This window comes from Lissotriton helveticus, chromosome 5_2, assembly GCF_964261635.1.
Source record: "Lissotriton helveticus chromosome 5_2, aLisHel1.1, whole genome shotgun sequence".
Lineage (NCBI taxonomy): Eukaryota > Metazoa > Chordata > Amphibia > Caudata > Salamandridae > Lissotriton > Lissotriton helveticus.
In genome coordinates, this window is record NC_136066.1 from 9,989,230 (window position 1) to 10,008,014 (window position 18,785).

The 18,785-nt window shown below is 56.5% G+C and overlaps 1 protein-coding gene across 1 annotated transcript in view; it reads left to right on the forward strand.

Moving 5' to 3' along the window:
- The window catches only part of TTC16 (tetratricopeptide repeat domain 16), a 414,481-nt gene that overhangs the window by 214,519 nt on the left and 181,177 nt on the right, over positions 1 to 18,785 (forward strand). The window contains exon 6 of the mRNA XM_078646652.1: positions 16,927 to 17,027. Coding sequence (XP_078502778.1) covers positions 16,927 to 17,027 — 101 coding nt within the window. The remainder of the gene's footprint in view (positions 1 to 16,926; positions 17,028 to 18,785) is intronic.

Consider the following 18,785-nt stretch of genomic DNA (forward strand, 5'->3'; position numbering starts at 1 on the left):
TCTCTGAGTATAGGAGACAGGCCCCCAGGTTCAGCCTCTGAGTATAGGAGACAGGCCCCCCAGGTTCCGCCTCTGAGTATAGGAGACAGGCCCCCAGGTTCCATCTCTGAGTATAGGAGACAGGCCCTCGGGTTCCGCCTCTGAGTATAGGAGACAGGCCCCCCAGGTTCCGCCTCTGAGTACAGGAGACAGGCCCTCGGGTTCCGCCTCTGAGTATAGGAGACAGGCCCCCCAGGTTCAGCCTCTGAGTATAGGAGACAGGCCCCCAGGTTCCGCCTCTGAGTATAGGAGACAGGCCCCCCAGGTTCAGCCTCTGAGTATAGGAGACAGGCCCCCCAGGTTCCACCTCTGAGTATAAGGAGACAGGCCCCCAGGTTCCGCCTCTGAGTATAGGAGACAGGCCCCCGGGTTCCGCCTCTGAGTATAGGAGACAGGCCCCCAGGTTCAGCCTCTGAGTATAGGAGACAGGCCCCCGGGTTCCGCCTCTGAGTATAGGAGACAGGCCCCCAGGTTCCGCCTCTGAGTATAGGAGACAGGCCCCCCAGGTTCAGCCTCTGAGTATAGGAGACAGGCCCCCCAGGTTCAGCCTCTGAGTATAGGAGACAGGCCCCCCAGGTTCAGCCTCTGAGTATAGGAGACAGGCCCCCAGGTTCCATCTCTGAGTATATGAGACAGGCCCCCGGGTTCCGCCTCTGAGTATAGGAGACAGGCCCCCCAGGTTCAGCCTCTGAGTATAGGAGACAGGCCCCCCAGGTTCCGCCTCTGATTATAGGAGACAGGCCCCCCAGGTTCAGCCTCTGAGTATAGGAGACAGGCCCCCGAGGTTCCGCCTCTGAGTATAGGAGACAGGCCCCCAGGTTCCGCCTCTGAGTATAGGAGACAGGCCCCCAGGTTCCGCCTCTGAGTATAGGAGACAGGCCCCCCAGGTTCCATCTCTGAGTATAGGAGACAGGCCCCCAGGTTCAGCCTCTGAGTATAGGAGACAGGCACCCCAGGTTCCGCCTCTGAGTATAGGAGACAGGCCCCCAGGTTCCATCTCTGAGTATAGGAGACAGGCCCCCCAGGTTCCGCCTCTGAGTATAGGAGACAGGCCCCCAGGTTCAGCCTCTGAGTATAGGAGACAGGCCCCCCAGGTTCCGCCTCTGAGTATAGGAGACAGGCCCCCAGGTTCAGCCTCTGAGTATAGGAGACAGGCCCCCAGGTTCCGCCTCTGAGTATAGGAGACAGGCCCCCAGGTTCAGCCTCTGAGTATAGGAGACAGGCCCCCGGGTTCCGCCTCTGAGTATAGGAGACAGGCCCCCAGGTTCCGCCTCTGAGTATAGGAGACAGGCCCCCCAGGTTCAGCCTCTGAGTATAGGAGACAGGCCCCCCAGGTTCAGCCTCTGAGTATAGGAGACAGGCCCCCCAGGTTCAGCCTCTGAGTATAGGAGACAGGCCCCCAGGTTCCATCTCTGAGTATATGAGACAGGCCCCCGGGTTCCGCCTCTGAGTATAGGAGACAGGCCCCCCAGGTTCAGCCTCTGAGTATAGGAGACAGGCCCCCCAGGTTCCGCCTCTGATTATAGGAGACAGGCCCCCCAGGTTCAGCCTCTGAGTATAGGAGACAGGCCCCCGAGGTTCCGCCTCTGAGTATAGGAGACAGGCCCCCCAGGTTCCGCCTCTGAGTATAGGAGACAGGCCCCCAGGTTCCGCCTCTGAGTATAGGAGACAGGCCCCCCAGGTTCCATCTCTGAGTATAGGAGACAGGCCCCCAGGTTCAGCCTCTGAGTATAGGAGACAGGCCCCCCAGGTTCCGCCTCTGAGTATAGGAGACAGGCCCCCAGGTTCCATCTCTGAGTATAGGAGACAGGCCCCCCAGGTTCCGCCTCTGAGTATAGGAGACAGGCCCCCAGGTTCAGCCTCTGAGTATAGGAGACAGGCCCCCCAGGTTCCGCCTCTGAGTATAGGAGACAGGCCCCCAGGTTCAGCCTCTGAGTATAGGAGACAGGCCCCCAGGTTCCGCCTCTGAGTATAGGAGACAGGCCCCCCAGGTTCCGCCTCTGAGTATAGGAGACAGGCCCCCCAGGTTCCGCCTCTGAGTATAGGAGACAGGCCCCCAGGTTCAGCCTCTGAGTATAGGAGACAGACCCCCGGGTTCCGCCTCTGAGTATAGGAGACAGGCCCCCAGGTTCCGCCTCTGAGTATAGGAGACAGGCCCCCAGGTTCCGCCTCTGAGTACAGGAGACAGGCCCCCCAGGTTCCGCCTCTGAGTATAGGAGACAGGCCCCCGAGGTTCAGCCTCTGAGTATAGGAGACAGGCCCCCCAGGTTCAGCCTCTGAGTATAGGAGACAGGCCCCCCAGGTTCAGCCTCTGAGTATAGGAGACAGACCCCCCGGGTTCCGCCTCTGAGTATAGGAGACAGGCCCCCGGGTTCCGCCTCTGAGTATAGGAGACAGGCCCCCCAGGTTCAGCCTCTGAGTATAGGAGACAGGCCCCCAGGTTCAGCCTCTGAGTATAGGAGACAGGCCCCCCAGGTTCCGCCTCTGAGTATAAGGAGACAGGCCCCCCAGGTTCCGCCTCTGAGTATAGGAGACAGACCCCCAGGTTCCGCCTCTGAGTATAGGAGACAGGCCCCCAGGTTCCATCTCTGAGTATAGGAGACAGGCCCCCCGGGTTCCGCCTCTGAGTATAGGAGACAGGCCCCCAGGTTCCATCTCTGAGTATAGGAGACAGGCCCCCCAGGTTCCGCCTCTGAGTATAGGAGACAGGCCCCCCAGGTTCAGCCTCTGAGTATAGGAGACAGGCCCCCCAGGTTCCACCTCTGAGTATAAGGAGACAGGCCCCCAGGTTCCGCCTCTGAGTATAGGAGACAGGCCCCCGGGTTCCGCCTCTGAGTATAGGAGACAGGCCCCCAGGTTCAGCCTCTGAGTATAGGAGACAGGCCCCCGGGTTCCGCCTCTGAGTATAGGAGACAGGCCCCCAGGTTCCGCCTCTGAGTATAGGAGACAGGCCCCCCAGGTTCAGCCTCTGAGTATAGGAGACAGGCCCCCCAGGTTCAGCCTCTGAGTATAGGAGACAGGCCCCCCAGGTTCAGCCTCTGAGTATAGGAGACAGGCCCCCAGGTTCCATCTCTGAGTATATGAGACAGGCCCCCGGGTTCCGCCTCTGAGTATAGGAGACAGGCCCCCCAGGTTCAGCCTCTGAGTATAGGAGACAGGCCCCCCAGGTTCCGCCTCTGATTATAGGAGACAGGCCCCCCAGGTTCAGCCTCTGAGTATAGGAGACAGGCCCCGAGGTTCCGCCTCTGAGTATAGGAGACAGGCCCCCAGGTTCCGCCTCTGAGTATAGGAGACAGGCCCCCAGGTTCCGCCTCTGAGTATAGGAGACAGGCCCCCCAGGTTCCATCTCTGAGTATAGGAGACAGGCCCCCAGGTTCAGCCTCTGAGTATAGGAGACAGGCACCCCAGGTTCCGCCTCTGAGTATAGGAGACAGGCCCCCAGGTTCCATCTCTGAGTATAGGAGACAGGCCCCCCAGGTTCCGCCTCTGAGTATAGGAGACAGGCCCCCAGGTTCAGCCTCTGAGTATAGGAGACAGGCCCCCCAGGTTCCGCCTCTGAGTATAGGAGACAGGCCCCCAGGTTCAGCCTCTGAGTATAGGAGACAGGCCCCCAGGTTCCGCCTCTGAGTATAGGAGACAGGCCCCCAGGTTCAGCCTCTGAGTATAGGAGACAGGCCCCCGGGTTCCGCCTCTGAGTATAGGAGACAGGCCCCCAGGTTCCGCCTCTGAGTATAGGAGACAGGCCCCCCAGGTTCAGCCTCTGAGTATAGGAGACAGGCCCCCCAGGTTCAGCCTCTGAGTATAGGAGACAGGCCCCCCAGGTTCAGCCTCTGAGTATAGGAGACAGGCCCCCAGGTTCCATCTCTGAGTATATGAGACAGGCCCCCGGGTTCCGCCTCTGAGTATAGGAGACAGGCCCCCCAGGTTCAGCCTCTGAGTATAGGAGACAGGCCCCCCAGGTTCCGCCTCTGATTATAGGAGACAGGCCCCCCAGGTTCAGCCTCTGAGTATAGGAGACAGGCCCCCAGGTTCAGCCTCTGAGTATAGGAGACAGGCCCCCGGGTTCCGCCTCTGAGTATAGGAGACAGGCCCCCAGGTTCCGCCTCTGAGTATAGGAGACAGGCCCCCCAGGTTCAGCCTCTGAGTATAGGAGACAGGCCCCCCAGGTTCAGCCTCTGAGTATAGGAGACAGGCCCCCCAGGTTCAGCCTCTGAGTATAGGAGACAGGCCCCCAGGTTCCATCTCTGAGTATATGAGACAGGCCCCCGGGTTCCGCCTCTGAGTATAGGAGACAGGCCCCCCAGGTTCAGCCTCTGAGTATAGGAGACAGGCCCCCCAGGTTCCGCCTCTGATTATAGGAGACAGGCCCCCCAGGTTCAGCCTCTGAGTATAGGAGACAGGCCCCCGAGGTTCCGCCTCTGAGTATAGGAGACAGGCCCCCAGGTTCCGCCTCTGAGTATAGGAGACAGGCCCCCAGGTTCCGCCTCTGAGTATAGGAGACAGGCCCCCCAGGTTCCATCTCTGAGTATAGGAGACAGGCCCCCAGGTTCAGCCTCTGAGTATAGGAGACAGGCACCCCAGGTTCCGCCTCTGAGTATAGGAGACAGGCCCCCAGGTTCCATCTCTGAGTATAGGAGACAGGCCCCCCAGGTTCCGCCTCTGAGTATAGGAGACAGGCCCCCAGGTTCAGCCTCTGAGTATAGGAGACAGGCCCCCCAGGTTCCGCCTCTGAGTATAGGAGACAGGCCCCCAGGTTCAGCCTCTGAGTATAGGAGACAGGCCCCCAGGTTCCGCCTCTGAGTATAGGAGACAGGCCCCCAGGTTCAGCCTCTGAGTATAGGAGACAGGCCCCCGGGTTCCGCCTCTGAGTATAGGAGACAGGCCCCCAGGTTCCGCCTCTGAGTATAGGAGACAGGCCCCCCAGGTTCAGCCTCTGAGTATAGGAGACAGGCCCCCCAGGTTCAGCCTCTGAGTATAGGAGACAGGCCCCCCAGGTTCAGCCTCTGAGTATAGGAGACAGGCCCCCAGGTTCCATCTCTGAGTATATGAGACAGGCCCCCGGGTTCCGCCTCTGAGTATAGGAGACAGGCCCCCCAGGTTCAGCCTCTGAGTATAGGAGACAGGCCCCCCAGGTTCCGCCTCTGATTATAGGAGACAGGCCCCCCAGGTTCAGCCTCTGAGTATAGGAGACAGGCCCCCGAGGTTCCGCCTCTGAGTATAGGAGACAGGCCCCCCAGGTTCCGCCTCTGAGTATAGGAGACAGGCCCCCAGGTTCCGCCTCTGAGTATAGGAGACAGGCCCCCCAGGTTCCATCTCTGAGTATAGGAGACAGGCCCCCAGGTTCAGCCTCTGAGTATAGGAGACAGGCCCCCCAGGTTCCGCCTCTGAGTATAGGAGACAGGCCCCCAGGTTCCATCTCTGAGTATAGGAGACAGGCCCCCCAGGTTCCGCCTCTGAGTATAGGAGACAGGCCCCCAGGTTCAGCCTCTGAGTATAGGAGACAGGCCCCCCAGGTTCCGCCTCTGAGTATAGGAGACAGGCCCCCAGGTTCAGCCTCTGAGTATAGGAGACAGGCCCCCAGGTTCCGCCTCTGAGTATAGGAGACAGGCCCCACAGGTTCCGCCTCTGAGTATAGGAGACAGGCCCCCCAGGTTCCGCCTCTGAGTATAGGAGACAGGCCCCCAGGTTCAGCCTCTGAGTATAGGAGACAGACCCCCGGGTTCCGCCTCTGAGTATAGGAGACAGGCCCCCAGGTTCCGCCTCTGAGTATAGGAGACAGGCCCCCAGGTTCCGCCTCTGAGTACAGGAGACAGGCCCCCCAGGTTCCGCCTCTGAGTATAGGAGACAGGCCCCCGAGGTTCAGCCTCTGAGTATAGGAGACAGGCCCCCCAGGTTCAGCCTCTGAGTATAGGAGACAGGCCCCCCAGGTTCAGCCTCTGAGTATAGGAGACAGACCCCCCGGGTTCCGCCTCTGAGTATAGGAGACAGGCCCCCGGGTTCCGCCTCTGAGTATAGGAGACAGGCCCCCCAGGTTCAGCCTCTGAGTATAGGAGACAGGCCCCCAGGTTCAGCCTCTGAGTATAGGAGACAGGCCCCCCAGGTTCCGCCTCTGAGTATAAGGAGACAGGCCCCCCAGGTTCCGCCTCTGAGTATAGGAGACAGACCCCCAGGTTCCGCCTCTGAGTATAGGAGACAGGCCCCCAGGTTCCATCTCTGAGTATAGGAGACAGGCCCCCCGGGTTCCGCCTCTGAGTATAGGAGACAGGCCCCCAGGTTCCATCTCTGAGTATAGGAGACAGGCCCCCCAGGTTCCGCCTCTGAGTATAGGAGACAGGCCCCCCAGGTTCAGCCTCTGAGTATAGGACACAGGCCCCCCAGGTTCCGCCTCTGAGTATAGGAGACAGGCCCCCAGGTTCAGCCTCTGAGTATAGGAGACAGGCCCCCCAGGTTCCGCCTCTGAGTATAAGGAGACAGGCCCCCCAGGTTCAGCCTCTGAGTATAGGAGACAGGCCCCCAGGTTCCATCTCTGAGTATAGGAGACAGGCCCCAGGTTCAGCCTCTGAGTATAGGAGACAGGCCCCCCAGGTTCCGCCTCTGAGTATAGGAGACAGGCCCCCAGGTTCCGCCTCTGAGTATAGGAGACAGGCCCCCGAGGTTCCGCCTCTGAGTATAGGAGACAGGCCCCCCAGGTTCCATCTCTGAGTATAGGAGACAGGCCCCCCAGGTTCAGCCTCTGAGTATAGGAGACAGGCCCCCAGGTTCCGCCTGTGAGTATAGGAGACAGGCCCCCCAGGTTCCGCCTCTGAGTATAGGAGACAGGCCCCCCAGGTTCAGTCTCTGAGTATAGGAGACAGGCCCCCCAGGTTCCGCCTCTGAGTATAGGAGACAGGCCCCCGAGGTTCCGCCTCTGAGTATACGAGACAGGCCCCCAGGTTCCGCCTCTGAGTATAGGAGACAGGCCCCCCAGGTTCCGCCTCTGAGTATAGGAGACAGGCCCCCAGGTTCCGCCTCAGAGTATAGGAGACAGGCCCCCCAGGTTCCGCCTCTGAGTATAGGAGACAGGCCCCCCAGGTTCCGCCTCTGAGTATAGGAGACAGGCCCCCCAGGTTCAGCCTCTGAGTATAGGAGACAGGCCCCCGAGGTTCCGCCTCTGAGTATAGGAGACAGGCCCCCCAGGTTCCGCCTCTGAGTATAGGAGACAGGCCCCCAGGTTCCGCCTCTGAGTATAGGAGACAGGCCCCCCAGGTTCCATCTCTGAGTATAGGAGACAGGCCCCCAGGTTCAGCCTCTGAGTATAGGAGACAGGCCCCCCAGGTTCCGCCTCTGAGTATAGGAGACAGGCCCCCCAGGTTCCATCTCTGAGTATAGGAGACAGGCCCCCCAGGTTCCGCCTCTGAGTATAGGAGACAGGCCCCCAGGTTCAGCCTCTGAGTATAGGAGACAGGCCCCCCAGGTTCCGCCTCTGAGTATAGGAGACAGGCCCACAGGTTCAGCCTCTGAGTATAGGAGACAGGCCCCCAGGTTCCGCCTCTGAGTATAGGAGACAGGCCCCCCAGGTTCCGCCTCTGAGTATAGGAGACAGGCCCCCCAGGTTCCGCCTCTGAGTATAGGAGACAGGCCCCCAGGTTCAGCCTCTGAGTATAGGAGACAGACCCCCGGGTTCCGCCTCTGAGTATAGGAGACAGGCCCCCAGGTTCCGCCTCTGAGTATAGGAGACAGGCCCCCAGGTTCCGCCTCTGAGTACAGGAGACAGGCCCCCCAGGTTCCGCCTCTGAGTATAGGAGACAGGCCCCCGAGGTTCAGCCTCTGAGTATAGGAGACAGGCCCCCCAGGTTCAGCCTCTGAGTATAGGAGACAGGCCCCCCAGGTTCAGCCTCTGAGTATAGGAGACAGACCCCCCGGGTTCCGCCTCTGAGTATAGGAGACAGGCCCCCAGGTTCCGCCTCTGAGTATAGGAGACAGGCCCCCCAGGTTCAGCCTCTGAGTATAGGAGACAGGCCCCCAGGTTCAGCCTCTGAGTATAGGAGACAGGCCCCCAGGTTCCGCCTCTGAGTATAGGAGACAGGCCCCCAGGTTCCATCTCTGAGTATAGGAGACAGGCCCCCCGGGTTCCGCCTCTGAGTATAGGAGACAGGCCCCCAGGTTCCGCCTCTGAGTATAGGAGACAGGCCCCCCAGGTTCAGCCTCTGAGTATAGGACACAGGCCCCCCAGGTTCCGCCTCTGAGTATAGGAGACAGGCCCCCAGGTTCAGCCTCTGAGTATAGGAGACAGGCCCCCCAGGTTTGCCTCTGAGTATAAGGAGACAGGCCCCCCAGGTTCAGCCTCTGAGTATAGGAGACAGGCCCCCAGGTTCCGCCTCTGAGTACAGGAGACAGGCCCCCGAGGTTCCGCCTCTGAGTATAGGAGACAGGCCCCCCAGGTTCCATCTCTGAGTATAGGAGACAGGCCCCCCAGGTTCAGCCTCTGAGTATAGGAGACAGGCCCCCAGGTTCCGCCTCTGAGTATAGGAGACAGGCCCCCCAGGTTCCGCCTCTGAGTATAGGAGACAGGCCCCCCAGGTTCAGCCTCTGAGTATAGGAGACAGGCCCCCCAGGTTCCGCCTCTGAGTATAGGAGACAGGCCCCCGAGGTTCCGCCTCTGAGTATACGAGACAGGCCCCCAGGTTCCGCCTCTGAGTATAGGAGACAGGCCCCCCAGGTTCCGCCTCTGAGTATAGGAGACAGGCCCCCAGGTTCCGCCTCTGAGTATAGGAGACAGGCCCCCAGGTTCCGCCTCTGAGTATAGGAGACAGGCCCCCAGGTTCCGCCTCTGAGTATAGGAGACAGGCCCCCCAGGTTCCGCCTCTGAGTACAGGAGACAGGCCCCCGATGTTCCGCCTCTGAGTATAGGAGACAGGCCCCCCAGGTTCCGCCTCTGAGTATAGGAGACAGGCCCCCAGGTTCCGCCTCTGAGTACAGGAGACAGGCCCCCGAGGTTCCGCCTCTGAGTATAGGAGACAGGCCCCCCAGGTTCCGCCTCTGAGTATAGGAGACAGGCCCCCGAGGTTCAGCCTCTGAGTATAGGAGACAGGCCCCCCAGGTTCCGCCTCTGAGTATAAGGAGACAGGCCCACAGGTTCGAGCTCTGAGTATGAGTTAGGCCCGCCAGGTGCCACCTCTGAGTATAAGAGACAGGCCCACCAGGTGTCTCTTATATTCAGAGGTGTAGGGGCGTGGCCAGAAGCCGAGCATGGCGGTCGCTTGCTAGGAGAGCTCCGGACTTGAGCCTCCAGAATCCTGCTTTTATTTGCCCAGGAATCGCAGACGGCGGCCTGGAGCTGTGGTGTGTGACCGTACAGTCGAGCCTAACCACTCGGTGCCGAGGAAGGGGTGAGGTGCGCCGGTACCATCGAGGCCGCATACTGAGTGAGGGGGCCGTGCGGACGACCGGATCAGAGACCCGACGTTGCGGATCCTGGGGTCTGCTACCCGGGAACAAGAGCGGCAGAGACGGATAATGTGCCACATCTCCACAATAATCGACCGCGGGTTTGCCGGACCCGCGTCTGCGGACACGCGCACGGGTGAGGGACCCGAGACGTGACACCGGGGAGCGCATTTACGCGAGGCCGGGGCTCAAGTGCGGCCTACTCTCCTCTGATGACAGCCCCCGGTGGAGCGCGCTCCACCGAGCACGAAAACACACGTATTGAAACCTGATGAGTGCCCGGGGTAGAGGGAGAAGAGATCTGGGTCCCCGCTTCTGGATGTGAGATGCTGTGATCCGACGAGTGTGCCCCTGCGACGGTGGCGGCCATTTGCAGTCAGGTTGCACACCACTTTGAGACTGTGGCGGACGCATGGTGGAAACTCCTGCACTGCCCTGCTAGCTGTGATCAGATGGACTGGCGGTAGGCTGCTACACGATCATTCTGACCTGGGGAAGGCTGGGCAAATGGGAAGGGGCTAAGGTGTTTATACGGAGAAAGCCCTACATAGCACATATACCCGCACCAGCGCTGGCCTACTATCCAGTGAGGATCTGTGGGGGCATGCCTCGCGCTACTTTGCCATATTGCTGGGCCCAAACGACCACGAGGGATGCACTGTTACAAGCATAGGTGACCAGTGATTTCCCTACAGGCGCCATTGTTCTCACCCTCACCTCCGGGGCTGGAGCACAACGTGAGTGAAGCCATTGAGATAGCATCGCAAGGTGCATCAAGCAATACTACAGTTGGTAACTGCCCACTGCGGATCTCTGAGGTGCAGTTTGGGAGCTGCAGGGGTCAGTGGGCCCTACATGAACACTATCACTGCATGCAAGGACCTGGAAGGACCTAGCGGATTTGGCGTCTCCACCCCTTCAGCGACAGTGCAGAACCTTCCATGGGTAGGTCGGGACGTGATTATTTGTGTGACCCTCTCTCTCTCGTGTCTTGACCCCAGTGCATAAGTACACCGTGAACGATGGGCAAGGTGGGGCGTACCAAGCCGAAGCAGCAGGAACAGACCGATGCGGACCTGACGCGGGGCGGCATGGGCGGCACAGACGAGGTGATGAGCTCAGGATATGTCCCCCCGACCAAAGAGTCTACCACGGAAGATAAGCTGAACCTTATATTACGGGAGGTGCGCAACACGCGGAAGGCGCTTGAGCTCCAAATAGGATCCCTATTCACGGGATTGAACTTGCTCAGGACGGACCATGTTAAGACGGCGGGGACGGTCAAGGCGCAGGGAGCGAACTGGCGGAGCTGTTGCCCGAGCAAAAACAAACGGAGACAGATGTGAAGCAGCTGCAAACACAGGTGGCCACATTGCTGGAGCGAGTGGAGGATGCGGAAGGGAGAGCGCGAAAGAATAACATCCGGGTGATTGGCCTGCCGGAGAGAAGTGAGGAACCTGACGCGGAGGGATATATGGAGCAATGGTTTAAAGACCATGTCACCACGGAGGGGCTCTGCTCACAATACTGCATTGAGAGGGCGCATAGAATACCTACTGGGCGGCCAAAACCAGGTGCTCCCGCGAGGCCCCTCATAGTGAAGTTATTGAACTACCGCGATCGAGATGTCCTGCTATCGTCTTACATACTCTGTTTAATGTACAGATGCATGCACTAGGGAAGTATAAAATTATAACTTGGAACGTACGAGGTATGGGCACGGTGCATAAACGGCACAGGATACACGCCCAATTGCAATGCCGCAAGGCGCAAATAGACTACCTGCAAGAGTCACACATGATAGAAAATGAAGTCGCAAAACTCATGAAGAAATGGAGGGGGCAAGTGTTCTCCACTTTGTATTCTAATTATGCTAGGGGTGCCACAATTTGGATAAGACATGGGGTGCCCTTTGTTGCGCAGGAGCCGAGAATTGACAAACTGGGTAGATATGTACTTGTTAAAGGGACGTTGGATGGCCAATTGGTGTTCCTGGGAAATTTTGACGTCCCTAATTACGAGCAGGACCAATACTGGAATACGTTAAGTGGGGCATTGGCGGGCTGGGAGGCATATCCGTGGATACTGGGTGGGGATTGCAATGTAGTGCTAGATGCATCATTGGATAGATCACACCCACCATTACAGGGCACTAGTGTATTAAAACAAGCTGAAGCACTACTAAGATGGACAGAGGGATGGGATTTACAAGACGTATGGAGAATGCGACATCCCCTCCATAGAGAATACTCCTATTATTCTGTGGTACACGACCTCCACACGAGAATCGATAGGCTGCTTTGTTCCAGTAGGATAGCAATGCAGGTGATTGACTCCACTTATCTCCCCAAGACTTTCTCCGATCATAACCCTCTGGAATCCATCATCACATGGGGTAGAATACCCACACTGGTCCCCACATGGCGCCTCTGGCCGCAACTCCTGGAGGATCAAGTATTCCGAAATACTATCGAACACTATTTCCTCGATAACAGTAATACAGCCACGAATAAATTGATAGAATGGGACGCTTTTAAGGTGGTGGTACGAGGGAAGGCCATTGGTGCGACGGTAGGTGCACGGCATGAATTGAATAAATCACTAGTGGAGGTGGAAGGGACATTGGGCAAGCTAGAAAAAGAGGCAGTTACTGATGCGGAGAAAAAAGGCCCTCTACAAGAGGCGCGAATCCGACATGCGGAACTGTTGGAATCCCTGAGGGTCACAGATTATACGGCATTCACACAACGTACTCACAGCGAGGCGGACAAGGCAGGAGCATTATTGGCTCTCATTATACGAACTGACCCCCCATCGGTGGTCATACCTCGACTTATCAAAAACAATGGCAACATAGTTACTACTCAAGGGGAGATTAATGCGGCATTCCGCGACTACTATGCCACATTATGCGGAGTACCTGATTACCCCACTGAGAACCAAACAGTAGATTTTTTGTCCACCCTAACCTGTCCGACAATTCCAGAACCGGTGCGTAAGGGACTTATAGGACACATTACACCACATGAGATCAGGGCAGCAATGAAGGGGCTGCCGCGCAACAAAACACCTGGCCTTGATGGGCTCCCCATTGAGTTCTATGATACCCATGCAGAGGCTCTGGTGCCCCAATTAGTGGCCTTACACAAAGAGGTATGGGAGAAGGGTTCTTTGCCTACTACGATGGCCCAAGCCCTGGTCATTACACTGCCAAAGCCGGGCAGAGAGCACACAGATATGGCAAATTACCGGCCATTGTCGTTGTTGTCCACAGAATATAAAATATTGAGTAAGGTGCTCGCAAACAGACTGCTCCCACATCTGTCAAAGTTAATACACATTGACCAAACTGGTTTTTTGCCTGCTCGCAGAACTTCCCTTAACATAAGAAAATTACATTATCTGCTGACAGAGGCCCTGAAGCGCTATCCATATGCTGGCTGCCTTTCACTTGACCTACGGCAGGCCTTTGATTCCATACATTGGGAATACATGTGCCAGGCACTGGAAAAATTTGGCATCCCGGTAGAGTATATAACATGGATACGAATATTATATAGCGCCCCCACGGCACGCACTAGAACGGGAGGACATATATCAGAGGAATATACCATACATAAGGGAACGAGGCAGGGCTGCCCGCTGTCCCCCCTCCTTTTTATATTAGCATTGGAACCGTTAGCACTACAGTTGAGACAGGATTTTCTAGATCTGGGGATACGTATAGGCAACACGACTCATTTATTTTCGGCATAAGCTGATGATATCATCATATACATATCTGACCTTAACACTCCAAAGGGCACGTTATTTGAAGCGTTTCATAATTTCGAACGTATATCGGGACTGGCTCTCAACACTACTAAAACACATGCATTCTTCTTTGTGGAGCGGGAGGGCACTACAGTGATAGATATTAGGGGCACTAGTATCCAGGTCACACAGTCGACGTTTAGATACCTAGGCATACAAATATATAGGAAACACGAAGAGATGTTGGAGGGTAATCTGAATAAAGCGATCAGGCCATTGAGGGCTAGCGTCGCTTTCTGGAGTGCATTGCCGCTCTCTATAACGGGCAGAGCAGCTATTGCTAAAATGGTTGTGTTGCCACGATTGCTATATTATTTCACGAATTTGCCATTGATCGTGCCACAACACACCTTCAACTTATTCAATACCCTGGTTACGGACCTCATTTGGGGTAAGGGCAGGCGACGTATTAGCCTCAAGAAACTGCAAGACGGGACCGAGGCGGGCGGCCTAGTTGTGCCAGATTTTCGCGCTTATTATTACGCCTGTCAATTACAATGGCTGTCATACTGGACGGCGGGCCGTAACCTACAAGAAATAGACTATACCGATGCAGACTTGGAAAATGGGTTACTACATGCTTTATTACTGCCGGGTAGCAGGATCCCAGCAGACCTTCCCCGGTTGCTGCAGACGGCACTACGGTGCTGGAGAGCGGCGTTGCAATACACACACACGACGCAAAGATATGCAGGGAATATCTCGTTATTAGGGATTACGCTGGCAAGTGGTAGGCTAACAAAATGTAAATTGACGTCCTGGCTAGACACAGGTGTAAGTACGGTGGCGGATTTGTTCGGGGAAGAGACACTAATGGACCACGACACGTTCTTAAATCAGACTGGCGCCCCGGCGCATTTGTACTTAATGCACACGGCATTGCTTAGATTTATTAAAACGCACTGGGCTCCACAGAGTACAACCCCCCGAGAATGAACTGGTTAAGATGGTATATTATATGGGCAGTGGACGTCATCTGATTAAATGGTTGTATGCCGGCATTAGTACACACATGAGGGTTTCCCTGCAATCGTTGAAGACCCTGTGGGAAGTGGATGTGGGAAAAGAGCTGTCGGAGAAGGAATGGTTGATAGTGTTGGAACACCCCAGAAAAATCCCCCGCAACGCAAAATTCAAATTTATCCAAACAATGGTGATACATCGTGCATATTTAACCCTGAACAGACTAGATAAGATGTTTCCCAAAAACCGGGCATTTTGGCCCGAGATGCCTTTTAGTGGGAGCAGGTTTTAAACACATGATATGGGAATGCCCGAAACTACAGAGGTACTGGGATACAGTACGACACATGACAGAATCTGCTACGAAGCTCACCATTACTAATACATTGGGGGAATGCATTTTGGGGCTCCATACTCGCGCCACTACCCATAAAGTGCAATACCGATTTGTAAACCTTGCATTTTTATTGGCTATTAGGAATATAACCATGAGGTGGAAATCTCGCAAATCCCCAGAAGTACATGCCTGGCACGCATGACCCCGATCTCCCTCGAATGGGAAATTATGTTAGAAGGGATGCGTACACATGATTTGGATTTGGTGGCCTAAGACAGGGATATTTGGTACAATAAAGACTTGGGCAATGATTGTACAATAGAGTAGGACTGTGATGTAGTGCAGGGCGGAACGTGCGGATCAGACATTTTTATGGATGAAGCTGCCCACTGGATTTCCCGGTATTGTGTAATGGATGGACGGAGACCGAGACCTTGGGGAGGGGGGTAGTTGGGTTGTTGTTTTGAGTTTTTATTGTGCATATTGCCTTATATTATGCTGATGGTACTACATAATATGACAGAATGTGTAATGTGTACGGTAAAGTTGTAAGTTCCTGTACATACCTGTGCAACATGTGGATCTTGGGATGTATTGCGTCATTATACATGGGAATCCTAGTACAACTGTACTGTATGATTTGTTATTCAAAAAATCAATAAAATATGTTTAAAAAAAATATTCAGAGGTGTAACTAATGGGTCTGTCTCTTATACCATTGCTTGACTGGTGTGCCTCTTCATGCCATCGCATGACTGGTGTGCCCTTTCATGCCACCCCTTGACTGGTGTACCCCCTTATGCCACCAATTGACTGGTGTTTCTCTTCTTGCCATTGTTTGACTGGTGTGCCCTTTATGCGATTGCTTGACTGGCCGGCCTTTCATGCCACCCCTTGACTGGTGTGCCCTCCTCATGCCATCGCTTGACTGGTATGCCCTTTCATGCTGGGCCTTCACCACTGTGCCCCTTCATGCCATCACTTGACTAGTGTAACCCTTCATGTCATTGCTTGACTGGTGTGCCCCCCTCATGCCACAGCTTGACTGGTGTGCCCCCCTCATGCCACCACTTGACTGGTGTGCCCCCCTCATGCCACAGCTTGACTGGTGTGCCCTCCTCATGCCACCACTTGACTGGTGTGCCCTCCTCATGCCACAGCTTGACTGGTGTGCCCTCCTCATGCCACCACTTGACTGGTGTGCCCTCCTCATGCCACAGCTTGACTGGTGTGCCCCCCTCATGCCACCACTTGACTGGTGTGCCCTCCTCATGCCACAGCTTGACTGGTGTGCCCTCCTCATGCCACCACTTGACTGGTGTGCCCCCCTCATGCCACCACTTGACTGGTGTGCCCTCCTCATGCCACAGCTTGACTGGTGTGCCCCCCTCATGCCACCACTTGACTGGTGTGCCCTCCTCATGCCACCACTTGACTGGTGTGCCCTCCTCATGCCACAGCTTGACTGGTGTGCCCCCCTCATGCCACCACTTGACTGGTGTGCCCTCCTCATGCCACAGCTTGACTGGTGTGCCCCCCTCATGCCACAACTTGACTGGTGTGCCCTCCTCATGCCACCACTTGACTGGTGTGCCCCCCTCATGCCACAGCTTGACTGGTGTGCCCCCCTCATGCCACAACTTGACTGGTGTGCCCCCTCATGCCACCACTTGACTGGTGTGCCCTCCTCATGCCACCACTTGACTGGTGTGCCCTCCTCTTGCTACCCCTTGACTGGTGTGCCCTCTCATGCCACCCCTTGACTGGTGTGCCCCCCTCATGCCACCACTTGACTGGTGTGCCCCCCTCATGCCACCACTTGACTGGTGTGCCCCCCTCATGCCACCACTTGACTGGTGTGCCCCCCTCATGCCACAACTTGACTGGTGTGCCCCCCTCATGCCACCACTTGACTGGTGTGCCCCCCTCATGCCACCACTTGACTGGTGTGCCCTCCTCATGCCACCACTTGACTGGTGTGCCCCCCTCATGCCACCACTTGACTGGTGTGCCCCCCTCATGCCACAGCTTGACTGGTGTGTCCTTTCATGCTGGGCATTCACTGCTGTACCCTTTATGTTATTGCTTGACTATTGTTCCCCTTCATGCCTCCGCTTGACTGGTGTGCTCTTTCATGAGGCGCCTCCAGCGATTTGCCTCCTCATGCCATTGCTTGACTGGTGTTCCCCTCATGTCACAGCGTGACTGCTTTACAGCGGAGTCCTTTGCATCCTGCGGCTCCTCATGCTGTCTGATTCGTCCTGTGCCCCTCCGCAGTACCTTGTCATGTTGTTCTTTGACCACCTTTGAATCCGAGGCAGTTATCCTGTCCTCTCTTTTCATCCCAGGGTCAGTGCCTCTTCGATAGAGGGAGCTACCTCGGTGCCCTTGAGTCCTTCACCTGTGCCTCCGAGCTGCAACCTTGGAAGCCCATGTATCACCTTTGCAGGTAAAAGATGAGGTGTCGAAGGGGGGAAGCTGGGGATTCTACTGCAACTGCTCCCTCTGAGTCTATTGCACCCGCTCCCTCTGAGTCTATTACAGACACTCTCTCCGAGTCTATTACAGACACTCTCTCTGAGCCTATTGCACCCGCTCCATCTGAGTCTATTGCACCCGCTCCCTCCGAGTCTATTGCACCCGCTCCATCTGAGTCTATTGCACCCGCTCCCTCTGAGTCTATTACAGACACTCTCTCCGAGTCTATTACAGACACTCTCTCTGAGTCTATTGCACCCGCTCCCTCTGAGTCTATGGCACCCGCTCCCTCTGAGTCTATTACAGACACTCTCTCCGAGTCTATTACAGACACTCTCTCTGAGTCTATTGCACCCGCTCCCTCTGAGTCTATTGCACCCGCTCCCTCTGAGTCTATTGCACCCGCTCCCTCTGAGTCTATTGCACCCGCTCCCTCTGAGTCTGTTGCACTCGCTCCCTCAGAGTCTGTTGCACCCGCTCCCTCTGAGTCTATAGCACCCGCTCCCACTGAGTCGATTGCACCCGCTCCCTCTGAGTCTATTGCACCCGCTCCCTCAGAGTCTGTTGCACCCGCTTCCTTTGAGTTTATATCACCCGCTCCCTCAGAGTCTATTGCACCCGCTCCCTCTGAGTCTATTACAGACACTCTCTCTGAGTCTATTACAGACACTCTCTCTGAGTCTATTGCACCCGCTCCCTCAGAGTCTATTCCACCCGCTCCCTCTGAGTCCATTGCACCCGCTCCCTCTGAGTCTGTTGCACCCGCTCCATCTGAGTCCATTGCACCCACTCCCTCTGAGTCTATTGCACCCGCTCCCTCTGAGTCTGTTGCACCCGCTCCCTCTGAGTCCATTGCACCCACTCCCTCTGAGTCTATTGCACCCGCTCCCTCTGAGTCTATGGCACCCGCTCCCTCTGAGTCTATTGCACCCGCTCCCTCTGAGTCTATTGCACCCGCTCCCTCTGAGTCCATTGCACCCACTCCCTCTTAGTCTGTTGCACCCGCTCCCTCTGAGTCTGTTGCACCCGCTCCCTCTGAGTCCATTGCACCCACTCCCTCTGAGTCTATTGCACCCGCTCCCTCTGAGTCTATGGCACCCGCTCCCTCTGAGTCTATTGCACCCGCTCCCTCTGAGTCTATTGCACCCGCTCCCTCTTAGTCTGTTGCACCCGCTCCCTCAGAGTCTGTTGCACCCGCTCCCTCAGAGTCTATTGCACCCGCTCCCTCTGAGTCTATTACAGTCACTCTCTCTGAGTCTATTACAGACACTCTCTCTGAGTCTATTGCACCCACTCCCTCAGAGTCTATTCCACCCGCTCCCTCTGAGTCTGTTACAGTCACTCTCTCTGAGTCTATTACAGACACTCTCTCTGAGTCTATTGCACCCGCTCCCTCTGAGTCCATTGCACCAGCTCCCTCTGAGTCTGTTGCACCCACTCCCTCTGAGTCCATTGCACCCACTCCCTCTGAGTCTATTGCACCCGCTCCCTCTGAGTCTATTGCACCCGCTCCCTCTGAGTCTATTGCACCCGCTCCCTCTGAGTCTATTGCACCCGCTCCCTCTGAGTCTATTCCACCCGCTCCCTCTGAGTCTATTGCACCCGCTCCCTCTAAGTCCGTTGCACCTGCTCCCTCTGAGTCTATTGCACCCGCTCCCTCTGAGTCTATTGCACCCGCTCCCTCTGAGTCTATGGCACCCGCTCCCTCTGAGTCTATTGCACCCGCTCC